General features: G+C 48.0%; 1 protein-coding gene across 3 annotated transcripts in view; it reads right to left on the bottom strand.

Annotated features, from left to right (window-relative positions):
• The window catches only part of AIFM3 (AIF family member 3), a gene marked incomplete at both ends in the record, with an annotated part of 31,028 nt that overhangs the window by 2,524 nt on the left and 14,950 nt on the right, over positions 1-13,554 (bottom strand). For all 3 annotated transcript variants that reach the window (XM_082773918.1, XM_082773919.1, XM_082773920.1), the window contains 10 exons: positions 3,593-3,668; positions 4,166-4,264; positions 4,972-5,089; positions 5,421-5,497; positions 5,982-6,045; positions 6,471-6,542; positions 8,098-8,213; positions 9,280-9,410; positions 11,260-11,351; positions 12,146-12,232. In XM_082773918.1, the coding sequence (XP_082630044.1) occupies positions 3,593-3,668; positions 4,166-4,264; positions 4,972-5,089; positions 5,421-5,497; positions 5,982-6,045; positions 6,471-6,542; positions 8,098-8,213; positions 9,280-9,410; positions 11,260-11,351; positions 12,146-12,232 (932 nt within the window). The remainder of the gene's footprint in view (positions 1-3,592; positions 3,669-4,165; positions 4,265-4,971; positions 5,090-5,420; positions 5,498-5,981; positions 6,046-6,470; positions 6,543-8,097; positions 8,214-9,279; positions 9,411-11,259; positions 11,352-12,145; positions 12,233-13,554) is intronic.

The following is a 13,554-nucleotide window of genomic DNA, read 5'->3' as shown; positions in this document are numbered from 1 at the left end:
GATCTGCTATTCAATCTGCTGCCAAGGAGCTCCATGACCAACAGAGAGAAGACCAGCAAGGGGGAGAAATACGTGCCTAGATTGAGAGGAGGAAAGCAGAAACCATGCTTCAGAGAAAACTTCATCTTCATGGAGCCAGGACAGTTGAAGTCCTTTCTCTTAGCTGTCCCACAGAGCCGTGGGGCAGCAGCATCACAGGCTTCCCTCTCCCACAGGCAAGCACGGGAATGTAGGGCAGATCATAAGCCTTGAATCTTCTGCAGAGACACTGAGCTCTTCCAAACTGGCCAGACCCAGAGACTGACCAAATTCAGGCAGGTTCCTTCAGAGGCTGGACCTGTCCAAATGCAGAGTCCTGTGGAGCCAGCACAAAACAGTATGTGAGAGCCACCTCATTGACCAGAGCTCTAGAAAGGCTTGGGTGCCACTGGAAATTGTGATGTGCATGTACAGCAGAGGGACATTTCTGATGGCATGTGGCACTTCCATCCAGCAGACAAGGTAAGAATAAGCAGCAATGGATGGACACTGATGAGAAATACATTCACACTGGAAAACAAGCACACACGGCAGGCAGGAAGGATAAACCACACTAGAAGATCACAAAGCATTCGTGTGTTCAGCTGAATTGCCTGCTGGGCTGTTACATTTGAGGCCTGTTGCTGTGATGTAGAAGAGCTCTCCAACTTCTGAGCCTGGATCTCCTCGTCTGGTTGGCCTTACGTCTTGTGCAACATGAATGAGGTCCTCCATTCTCCCCAGGACTGGACAACCTTCCCTAAGGACATAACTCATCTGTGCAGAGACTGACAATTTTGTTTATGGAATACTGCTTGAAGATACTTGTATTTGACATAAATACAAGAAGATAAAGTATTTGACAGAACCGCACTGCAGATTTCCTCTTTTCCTTTTGCCCCGAAATTCAGAAATACAATCTACAAGTGAGAACACCTTCCGCACCATCCCCCAGGTGCGCCCATCACACAGATCCTGCACCACTGCTTGATGTCTTCAGTGCTCAGCACACAAAAGGCAGCTGAGATTTCAGGACTCCTGGGAGGCTCCATAACCCAGCCACACCACAACACATGTTCATGACACTTCAGTGGTTTCCTCCATGTGCCTCTGGCCTCTGCAGGTGACAGCGGGTGTGCTTTCTTTCTTCCTTCTGCTCTTCTTCCCTCTGAACGCTGTTTGTTCTGTGCCAGGATGCAAGAGGCATGCTGCAGAGGGAACAGTGACAGCACTTCACCAAGTGAGAGGCCTCAGTTTATCTGTTAACACCTGCACAAAATGGCTGGTGTGTGCAAGAAGCCAGCAAATTCTAGGCTGGATGCTGTTTTAAACTACTCTGTCCACTGTGCAACCTCATGTGAAGATCACTAATGTCCAACACAGACACAGAAAGAGCATCCTGCCACTGGGGACAGCAGCTGAAACACTACAACCTCAGATGCTCTTGAACCCTGCACTGACAATTGATCCAGGAGGTTCTCTCACCCCAGTGAGATGCTGTCTTGTACAGACGCAGGCAACCACGGTACATGGATCAGATGTGGAGATTTCAAAGCTTTGTTCTTCCTGAGTGCAGCTCCTGGCTGCGCTGCTGGGGGAAGGAGAATGAAAGATGAAGATTTTTGCTCCCAAAGGAGAAACAAAGTGGATGGAGAGGGAAAGATGTGCTATTCTGAGGGAAGGAATAACCAAGGTAAGCAATGGAGAGCAAAAAGACATAATACTGCCAGCTGGGAGGTGAATGCAGCCCAAACGCTTCTGTCAGCAATAAAAGTGACAGATGGTCCTTTTGTGAAATAATTTTTAGGGCAACGGTGAACTGGAGAATCCCACATCAGTAGTGGCTTGTAAACATTTTGTCTGACAGACAGGGAAGGCCAGGAGGAGTCTCTTTTTTTTCAAGTGGTCTTTTGAGGCAACAAGGGTGCCCTTTCTGAAACTGGGACTGTGAATAATCAGAAGTCTTGGCCTAAAGACTGAGGGAAGGTGAATCGCTGTGGATGTGCACTGTGTCCATATGGCCTTCCCTTTCTTTGGAGGGTTCAATGCATGGGAAACTGTGCACCACGAGGAAGACAACCACAGCCACCCAGTGGATCTCCCATGATCTCCAAGGTCTTAGGGACCAGGGTGACATCGGTCTGTGCTGGAAGAGGTGCTGTGGTGAGCACAGTGTCCCATGAGGACAACTGCAAGGCACCCCATCCCATGCACATCCCCGCACAGGGCCTCACGCTGACCTCTCAGCAGCTCACCCTCAGCTCTGAATGGGGGTAAACAGTTTTATTCTTCAAACTCTGGAAAATAAAAGAGTTTTGTTATGAAAGTCGATGCTGAGAGCAGGCTCTGGGAATGGGCATCACCAGTGTTTCATGCAGGAACCGAACCAGTGCACACCAGAAGTCCAAACCATCAGGTGGATGTGGAAAGCAGGAGGAGGTGGCCTGTTTGGGACAGTGTCCTCAATCCAAAAGTGTTAGTACCAGTAGCAGGACTATCACCAAACAAGAAGAAAAGCAGGAAATGCTCCCAGTCGCCTCTCACAGCTGGGCAGTGAGAGAGGAACCAGCCCGAGCCCCACCAGCTGCAGTACCTCTGGCTCTCTGCACAGGATGCCGTCCTACCACACCAAAGCCATCTCCTGGGGCCTCTCCTGGGTGGCAGAAGAAGGCAGCTCTCAGCACCCGCCCCATGTCAGTGCCGGACCCAGTGTGAGGCCCTGCACCACGCAGGGGATTAGTCACCTTGCTCAGGGCCTTCCTCTTGAAAGGGCTCTACAGATGTTTTATTAAAGTGGTCTGGCATTTTCTTTCTAATTAGGGTAGGGATAAACAGCTAAATCTGTTGTGCTCTGATATGGGAGGGAGGAATAGGGTGATAGTTCAAAGATTGTATGCTGGAAAGAAATGGGATAAAGGCAACAAAAGAACAAACAGCAGTAAATATTCTGGGAATAAGTTTACAACACATAGTCTTTCCAGTCTAAACAGTCAGCTGTCTAAACAGCCAAGGCAATGGCTATTGACATCCCAGCTGTCAACAGATCTCAGGAAAAGTATTCCCAGACAGTCTCCCAGCCTTGGGGATAGCTGCTTTTCAGTCCAGGTGTAGCAAAAGCTCCTGAACTCTTGCTAATTTTCACAGCTTGTTAATAGACAGGGGAGTTTTCAAAGTTTAACTTGTCAAACCAGAAACAGAAATAGCGATGCCTGACTGGTCCAGACTTGGTCACAAATACTAACACATTGTCGATATAGGAAGGAAATCTTTGAAGGAAATAGTGAGCGACACATTAACAGAAGCCATTATTTGCTCTCAGATGATAGGTGAATAAATCTGGCAGAAATACTAGGTCCAAGGAACTGCTTAACTTGCTTTACCCTCAGCACAACATTTCTCTAGTGCCTGTCACTAATGCATCTGTATGTGCAGTTTTATTCATGTCCTGCAACATCAGTGTCCAGATAGAAACAAAACTGACTGAAAGAATCTCCAGCAAAAAAATATTTTCCAGCCTAGCAGCACAAGCTGTGACAAATGTCCATGTAGGGACACGGAGAAGAGAAACACTTACTTGGTGTAAAATGCAACAAACTTCAGTTCATCTAAGTCTCCTTGAATCACAACATCATCAAATCCTTCCCCATGGCCTGAAAGACAAAGAAATCATGGGTTGGAGCAGGTGAGTCCCTGCCCTGTAGTCCCACAGGCAGGTGGGTGGCCCTGGCTGTGCTCCCCTCCAGCCTCCCAGCCTCATCCTGCCACTGGTGGGGAGTTTCAGCTTCACCCTGCTGCTGTCCCTCCTCCTCTGTGTGGCACCCTGAGGTGACACCTCCCTCCCTACATCTTTCTGCACCTCCCAGTGCAGTCTTGACCTGGGAACAACACCTGTACCAGCCTAGACCTCAATGTCGGGGAGAAGGAAAGGGATGAACCCACGCAATCACAGGACAGTTGCTGAGAAAGCAATTTCCAGATCAAATGTTTTGCTCTAGTTTTTATTTGCTTCTATCATGTGCCAGGAAGGAAAGCAGACCTGAGCCAGAGGTTGGCCCAGAGGGGACAAAGATGAAGGTGGCTGTGACTTCTGTATCCCAGGGCACCTCCACCAGCACAATCTCTACTGTAGCCCTGGGTACCCCCTCACCTGCATATCGAATGCTCTTCCCAAACATAGCAGTCCACAGGTAGGGGATAGTGCTAATCTCCGTGCCATGGGCCAGCATGTTCAGTGCTGCTATACGGCCTGGAAGGCAAAAGCAGCAGAATAAGCAATAGAGCTCTGAGCCTGAGCAAGCATCGGGCCCTCAGGCCACAGCACAGCTCAGGTCAGCAGCATCAGCACCAGGAGCTTCTCCTAGTCCAGGAGCACAGAAAGACCAATTCCTTCTGCTTCAGCTAAAGTAACCATACAGCACAAGCACCTTCACAGAGGAAACCCAACGCATCCTCCATGGCTGGGCTTGGAGGAGTCGTCCAGCAGTGCAGCTCTTACTGACTCCTCAACTCCATCAGCACTAACATGCTCAAGGTCCTGAGCTGGCCACTCGCTCTGGGAGTTATAGGATCCAGCCCTGGGCAGCCCAGCTGGGGACGTGTGCCTGCAGACTCTCACTCTATGAGCCGATGGGTGCAGCATTAAATGCTTCTGACCCTCCCCGGGGCAAGGAAAAGATCAGGCTCCTGTAGGGACTTATCTCCTGGGGACACCTTGGTCTAGGAGTTATGAGCATCATGAGTGATCGTCAGTGTGTGTACGTCCAGAAGGCTGACAAATGAATAGGTAATGGACAGGATAAAATACACATTTCCAAATGTTGAATACAACTCCACGGTTTCCATGTTCTCAGTTCTCATTCTCTTCTTAAAGTGTTGGAAATTTCCTGGGTATCTGGAAACGGCTCTTCTCCTCAAGCAATTTTTGCTGCTGCAAAGGGACTGAAAAGCACCTACCATGCATATGGGCCATCTGCCAGTGAGGAACGTTCACTTTCTTGTTGTTCCTCAAGGCCAGCGGGAACATCACAGTGTCACCAGCTGCAAACACTCCAGGGATGTTGGTCTGCATCATCTTAAGGAGGGAAGCAGAATTGCATGTTGGTGGGGTTTGCACCCTCCAGGAGCAGGCAACAGGGAACTGCCTGAGACCCACCAAGGTCCCCAGGGGCAGGAGGTGTGTGTGTGTGAACACCCACAGCATCCAGGGCCAAAAGAGCTGGGGTTTTGCAAACCCATCGCTTCAAGGAGGTTGTGCTGGCCCAAGTGCATGGCAGTCCTCACACCTCAGCATCTAGGGACAGACTGTCACCGTGCTGGTGGTTCAGAGCCAAGGCAAGTCCAGCTTGGAGGAGCCAGTGCGACCAAGATAGCTGCAGCTCTGGGGGCTGCAACACCAGGCTCACCTTGTTGACCACAATGAAGCCTTTGGAGTCGATGTTGATGCCACTCTGCTTGAGAAATCCCGTTGCTGGCACTGCACCTGCGGGGGAAAGCAAAGGGCTGTTTTTCTTCTAGCCCTCATATATCTGTTGTGGATTGTTGACTGTTTGGAAGCAGTTCATAAAACAGCAGGAGAATGAAGCCAGAATCTTGTGATTCTTCCAGTTTGCAATGTTTAGAAAAGTTGCCATTAGTTAGGGGCTTTTTTTCTCCCCAAGCGTCAAGGAGAAAATACTGTCTATGGCAGCAGCAATAAAATAATAATAAAAATAATAAAATGAAACTTAATATCACCCAAATGTTTTCAACTTCATTTTTTGGATGTTAGGACCTAGAAAAGACTTTTTCAGCTTTGCTACAGATACAAGCATAGGGTGGAAGCTGGTACACCTCTACCTGCACCCTTCAGCCACCTGGCCAGGAGGAAGATGACCGCCCCGTCTCCTCCAGCACCAGCACTGTCGAAGCAAAGCACTGCTGGCCTGATGGGACCAGCACTCAGCAACGCAGCAGCAGCCCCTTACCTATACCAACGACACAAACGTCTGCACGTAGGACCTTCCCACTCTTCAGCACCACCTCCTTCAACTTTACAGGAGAGAGGGGAAATTACAGTTATTTTAGAGACAAAAAAAGAAAAACCCTGAAGCAGCAGCAAGTGAAACTAGCTTCTTGCTTCATTTCTAACATGCAAGTTGGCTGTAATTCCTTATACTGGGAAAAAGAAGAGTTTCAGAGACCACTAAGGGAGTCCTGCAGGTGCTTTCTAGGGACAGGGTTAAAACCATGCAGTGCTTCAGCAGGGTCACCCTCAATGCTCTCTCTGTCCCTCCAGGATCTCAAAGCAACAAAACACAAACAGGAGCACACTTGCTCCTGGGTGCTACGCTCAAGAATATGAATTTCAGGGGTTGGGAAAGAGAGAGGGCAAAAGCCCAGCAATGAAGGAGACGGCGGCCCCAGGGCGAGATGTGGCCACCTCTCACCCCAGGGGAGCCTTCGCCATGCTGTACCTTGTTCTCCTGCTCCCGCAGCTCCGACACCTCAGTCTGCATGTAGAACTTCACCCTGTGGTTCTCGAACATCTGTGGGGACAGCAGGCACATCACAGCCCCACGCTGCCCCACCCTTGTGCCTTGGCACCCTCTGAGCTCCCCTCCCTGCCTTCAAGTCCTCCCACGCAAACCTGGGCCAGGCCCTTTCACAGCAAGCAGCCCCCAGAGGGAAAGGTCCAGCCCAGTCTTCCTCAGGGGTACTACTGTTGAGCACCTTCACATCTTAATCAATAAATCAGCTTTTAGAATAACTGCATCAGCAAGTTAATGAATGTTATCGAATGGAATCATGGAATCATAGAATGGCTTGGGATGGAAGGGACCTTAAAAATCACCCAGTTCCAACCCTCCTGCCATGGGCAGGATGCCACCCACTAGATCAGGTTGCCCAGGGCCTCCTCCAGTCAGTCCCTGAACGCCTCCAGGGATGGGGCATCCACAGCCTCTCTGGGCAACCTATTCCAGTGCCTCGCCACCCTCTGAGGGAAGATTTTCTGCCTAACCTCTAATCTTAAGCTCCCCTCTTTTAGTTTAAAACCATTCCCTCTTGTCCTGTCATTATCTGTCTCAGCAAAAAGTTGCTCTCCATCTTTTTTATAAGCCCCCTTTTAGACTTGAAAAGCTGTAATAAGGTCACCCTTTCTCTTCTGTAGGCTGAACATCCCCAGCTCTCTCATAGGAGAGGTGCTCCAGCCCTCTGATCAACTTCATGGCCATCTTCTGTACCCGCTCTAACAGCCCCACATCCTTCTTGTGCTGTGGAGCCCCAGACCTGGACGCAGTGCTCCAGGTGGGGCCTCACAAGGGCAGAGAAGAGGGGGACAATCCCCTCCCTCGCCTGCTGCCCACCCCTCTGGTGATGCAGCCCAGGGTGCACTTGGCCTTCTGGGCTGCAGGCATACACTTCTGGCTCATGTCGAGCTTTTTGAACACCAGAACCCCTAAGTCCTTCCCCAGAGGGCTGCTCTCAATGAGTTCTTCTCCCAGTCTGTCCTCATGCCCGGGTTTGCCCCGACCCAGGTGCAGCACCTTGCACTCGGGCTCGTTGAAGCTCACTAGGTTCATGTGGGCCCAAATCTCAAGCTGGTCCAGGTCCCTTTGGATGGCATCCCTTCCTTCTTTTGTGTCAACTGCACCACTCAGCTTGGTGTCACCTGCAAAATTCCTGAGGGTGCACTGCATCCCCATGTCTATGTTATTGATAAAGATATCAATCAGCACCGGTCCCAGGACAGATCCCTGAAGGACACCACTCATCGCTGGCCTCCACCTGGACGTGGAGCCATTGATAAACACTCTCTGGGTGCGACCTTCAAACAAACTCCTTGTCCACTAAATGGTTCACCCATCAAGTCCTATCTCTTCAATTTGGAGAGGCATGATGACACCAGGCTGTCATGTGGAACTGTGTCAAAGGCCTTACAGAAGTCCAGGTAGATGACATTGGTCAGTCTTCCCTTGTCAACTGATGCCATCACTCCATCGTAGAAGGAGTGAATAAGTGAACAAGTTCACATCAATAAGTGAAACCAGCAGAACCCACTCTGTCACCAAAACCACCCCCAGGATAGGAAAGCGAGGTCACCTTCATGACAGCGCGGCCAACCCTCTCCCCAAAGAACTTCTTGAAGGGGACTTCCTCCAGCTCGACCAGGGACACCGAGTGGGCCCTCTCTGCAAGGTAGGCGGCCACCTCCATCCCTGGGGAACAGAAGCACGTCCCAGCGGGGCTGCTCTGTGGGGACTCCTGGGCTGCAGCCAGGCCCCGTGGCCACAAAGGGCCCCACAGCTTTGCATGAGATTTATCATTTACAGTGATTTATTCTTAGAGGCAGAAGTCACAGGAGGACTTTAAAGATCAAAACAAGTAACCAGCCATAATGAAGTCCCAAGAACCCCAGGAAGCTTTTGTTAATGGACCTCAGAGGAAGAGAGAAATCTGCCTCTTATGGTTTAGCAGAAGTAATGAGCTACTGGCTGAAAATTGCCTCTGTGACTTCAGCTTTTTTGTTCTGTTCAGAAGAGACCAATTTTGGTGCTGGCAATTGCATGGAAACCTTCAGCATTTTCTTTCTATGCTTTTTTTTTTTTTTTTTTTTTTTTTTTTTAGAAACTGTTCTCTTTGGTGGTCTGCAGTTTACAATCGGTCCCTCAAACCACACATTTTGTTGTAGACAGGACTGACTGAACCTTTAAAGCACAAAATTTAAAAAAAACAAAAACAAAAAACAAACAAGTACTGAACATTTTGAAATAAATTCCCTCCCTAACAATCGTTTACACTTAAAGCTTGCAGGACGTGCCAAAATTTTGTTACAGACGTATCAAACAAACAAAGAAACGAAACATTAAAGAAATTATAAGGCTTCTGTGTATTTTAAAAATTCTCAGCCCTGATGAAAAGTAGAAGAGAAATAAGCCCACAACCTTTCATCTACTAAAGACTCTCCTATCTGAAGCCAAATCTGCACTTACACACTGGATTTGAAAACACCTGAGTGACAGTACTGGACTCATCATATGCTTTCCAGACTGGGATAGCAATGCTTTTTGTACATGCAAGTTGAATTGCCCAGCCTCTTAAGTAAAATTAATTTCTTTAGGTAGGAGATGTTGTTAGCACCTGGAGCTGAAGGTTGAACCACCCAGGTCCAGTCTGGGGGGGATTACCTCCAACAGGGTAACGACAAATTAGGGGAGGGTCAGTGACAAGCTGCAGGGACACATGGAAAGTTGAAAAATGCAAATTTGCAAAATGAGAGCTCACCAAGGAAGGAGGCACCCACTATAACCACATTCTTGCTGGTGGCCAGTTTCACCACACGGTTTGCATCTTCTGGTGTTCGGATGTTGAAAACATTTTCTACTTCCTTGCCTTTACAGCTGAGAGCTTTAGGTCTGGAAAAAAAAAAAAAAAAAAAAAAAAAAAAAAAAAAAGAAAAAACAAGTTGAGGGCTGTCTAGGTTGGGCTTCTGCAGACACTTTGGCTTGGCTATCTGCTTCTGGGGGAGCTTTCTTTTTTGAGGGATGGGGGAACGACACAGATCACTAGACAGGAGAAGGCAACATGCTGCAGGATGTCACACTGCAGCCAAAACACCAAATTTTGTCATGTTTCTCTGCAAAGTCACCCTGGATAGACACATAATATAAAAAATAAAAAATAAAAAAATGCTGGTGGACAATGGAATGAGCCCCCAGCCCCATCCCCCGCCCTCATGCAGCTGCTTGGCAGGCAAATGGTGCAAGCCTGGCCTATGCTGTGTGTAGAGAAATGGTGCACAACACGGGATGGTTCCTGCTATAATTTTAAGTTTAACTGCTGTCATGTGGTAAAATTTTCAGAAGCTTACTAGGACACAGAAAACTAACTCTATCCTTCGGTAGAAAATTCAGAGCTAGATTTTAAAGGTTCCATAAGCATCTGCAGATGCGGGTTCTGTAGCAATTTAATCTTGTCATCCTCATGTATTTACTGGGGCATATGTATTTTTAAATATATGTCCCCTGCATATACATGTATATGACTCATGTCTGGAAATGCGAATGATGATCCTAAATAATTCAGGGATCTTAAGAACATTTACCCAGTGTACTTGGAGCTTATGCATAAGGATTTTGAAATTATTTCCAAAGGTTTAATCCTCTCTTGAACCTCATTAGGTAGAAAGTGCATTTGGCTGAGTACCACATCACCCAACACCAGGCCTAGCAGCTGATGTGGCTGCAGCTGAATCGTAGCATCCCACTGGCAGAGCCAGACACCTGCAGATGACTGCAAGGAATCCAGGCATCAGACCCAAATATGAAGCAGCACCAAATATTGACAATTACCAGCGGCATCAGCAATTTGCAAAGGGAGTGATTTCTCTTTTGCTCCCTCCCAACCAGGCTTGAAGCTCCCTGTACCACCTGGCTGGAAGCATCCCTAACCCAGATGATAATTTTGCAGAGGTTGAATTTGCCCTAGTCCACTTTGTGCCTTTGTGGCAGGAGCACACAGAAAGGGTGAGCAGCCCAGGGTTGCCAGACCTGTGCCTGGGTGCCATCCTGACAGCCCCTTATACACCAGCACAGCTGCTCAAGGCCAGGCATGTGAGGGATTCAGACACTTGCATTTGCCCCAAAACAGGGCAAAAAGCAAAATAGTGAAATGTCAATGGAGCAGTAAGGTTCAGAGACTTTGCTACAGAAAAGCCTGGTCTTGTCTACAATATTTGACATTTTCTGTGAAAATGTAATTTGCTCTTGAGCTGGCCCACAAGGAGAGACTTCTGGGAACAGTGCAGCATTAGGGTGCTGCTGGCAAATTCCTCCACCTTTGCACGATCCAGTTTTCTCTCTGTATTTTTTCTCTCTGTGTCTGTATGAAACAACTCATGAACTCAGGCTGCTTCAGCAGGTACTTTTCATTAACACTCTTTTGACCTTGACTCTGATCATGAAACTCCTGGGCAGCCTTCTTCCACACACCACAGCCCTTGGTGCTGGTGGTCCCTTGCTTTCTGGGCTATATTTGGGTGACACACAGGCTCTTTAACTCTGGCTGAGCAGATACACCCACCATAGCTAGAGGGAGATACTGACATATCAAATATGTATTTGTTGCCTTTTCTGCAAACATTCTTGCAAACAAATTCAGTTTCTAAACGCAACTGCTGTGTTTGATCCCTTATCCCCAGGCACAAGCTCCTCAAGTTCTCAGATAAAATAGTTTCTCGTGATCTTTAAAATGTTTGTAGCTTACGTGTTTCCAGTCGCTATCAGCAGTTTGTTATATTCCATCTTAAATCCATCCTTGAACACAGCTATCTTGTTCTTGATATCCACAGCTGCAACCTGAAATCATTTCTAAATAATGTTAAGAGATGAAATCTCAAGACATTCACTGAGATGCCATGTGCTAATCCAGAGGCACCCCAATTGCACCAGCCCACCAGGAGCCTCTTACGGCACACCTTGCTTTGTTAATGACTGCAGAGAATGCAAACCATTTGTTATTATTTTCTACTTCTGAATTGCTTTCTTGCAGGGGATGATCAGCACCCACTAACACACACAGGCTCAGAAGGGAAGACTTCAGAGCAAGCTTCAAGGCACCACCAAAATCCATAGCAGCAGCATATACCTGTTAATTTTTAAGCCTTGAACATTTTTGTTTGTTTGTTTCTTAGCTTTAGTCCCCTTGGTTTCTGTCCCCAGCTCAGCCGACCCAGATCTTAAATCATCCTAGCTGCCATTTCACAAATCCTTGAAAATTCCCAATATGAATAAAATAATAGGGAGAAGTATTTAATCCATCACTGTCTGTGCTGCTTGCAGGCAGATTATCCTGATCAGAGGCCAGTTGGTCACCCTAAATCCATGTGAGGATGACAGGCAGATGGCAGGTAAGAAATGATGGTCACTATGGATTTTGCACAGGAAGAAATTGCATTAATTATGACTTAGAAAACCACAGGCAGCCTGACCTTGGAGGCACAAAACAGCCCGGGGAATGAGGGAGACTTGGCATTTCTGCAATGGAAATCAGTGAGCTGAAAACAAAGACACAGACTTTGTGTGCCAGCACCTGGAGAATAATCTGCAGGCACAATGGTGAGACCACACCATACAAACACGATTCTCCTCACCTGCATTTCAGTCAGGACTTCAATGTCATATGTGCGGAAAAATTCCTTGGGGCGCAGGGCTATCTGCTCCGGGTGGGAATCCATTGACTGAAAAAAAAAAAAAAAAAAGACTGTTTTTCTCTTAATACCTGTAAATTGAATACCTCTCCACTCCCCTCATGAGGAAGCTGTAGACTGCGATGAGGTCTCCCCTCATCCTCCTCTTCTCCAGGCTGAACATGCCCAGTGCCCTCAGCTGCTCCTCATACATCTTTCCCTCTAGGCTTTTCACCATCTTCGTTGCCCTCCTCTGTACACTCAGACACTTTCACATCCTTTTTGTACTGTGGTGCCCAGCACTGCACACAGTGCTCGAGGTGAGATTGCACAGTGCAGAGCAGAGCAGGACAATCACCTCCCTTGACCAACTGCAATGCTGTGCTCGATGCGCCCCAGAGTACAGCTGGCCCTCCTGGCTGCCAGGACACACCGCTGGCTCATATTCAGCTTGCTGTCAACCAAAACCTTCAGTTTTACTGCAGATTCTTTAAATACCCAACATTTACCAAGAGAGGAGCTTCTGACCCCACCACTTCAGAGTGCTGTTTCCCAAGCTGGTGCACAGGGAGGGCAGCAGGAGCAGTACAGAGCCCCCGAAGCCTCTGCTGCCATCCAGTGCTCCTGCGACAGGAATGGGGACACAGCAGCACAGCAGGGAGCAGGTCATGGTCCAAAGGACATGGAGAGGAGCAGTCTGGAAGGAGTTTGGGACAGGCTGATAATGACAATGCTGCAGTTTCAGGAGGCAAGAAGTCTGCTGCTTACAGCTTTATGTGCTCCTCCTCTAGTGACTCTTTCCAGTGCTAATACCACTCACAAGAGGATTAAGAAAAATCCCCCTTTCTTCACCCTGCTCTAGAATATTCTGCCCTTTTTTTTTTTCATGAGTTTTGTGCAACTTCCAAAAGCAACTGCAGCCAGATATGTTTAGCGGAGAGTTTAACAAATCATGTATAACATTTCCATTGTATGAGGTGTTTTTACTATTTAAAGGAGATTGAAGCAGGCAGTTCAATGGTCACATGATGGGGATAAGCATTTCTGAGAGTTGCCTGGCTGGGACAGAGACCGTGAACTTCTCAGAGATGCCCAGCACAACCTCTGCAACTCAGCCAGCTGCTCCTTGCCCCAAGCAAATCTTGTCCAAGCAGAGCAACAGCTTGAATGCTCTATGCATGTTTGCGTTAGAAATGGCTTTGTCTTGGAGATGGAAGCTGAGTCAGATGCTCTGATTACCTCTCCCCTAGATAAGTGTCCATGATGTAAAGGGGAACACACTGTCTGCTCTTATGTTAACTCTAAGCTTCAAGACCAATTGTTGCTGTTCAACCTGAGTTGCTGGTCTGTTATCAAGCAAAGCCCTGTGTCAG

Source organism: Aythya marila, assembly GCF_965140915.1.
Source record: "Aythya marila genome assembly, chromosome: 17".
Taxonomy (NCBI): Eukaryota; Metazoa; Chordata; class Aves; order Anseriformes; family Anatidae; genus Aythya; species Aythya marila.
Note: the sequence above shows the minus strand (reverse complement) of the source record. Positions and strands in the feature narration are given on the sequence as shown.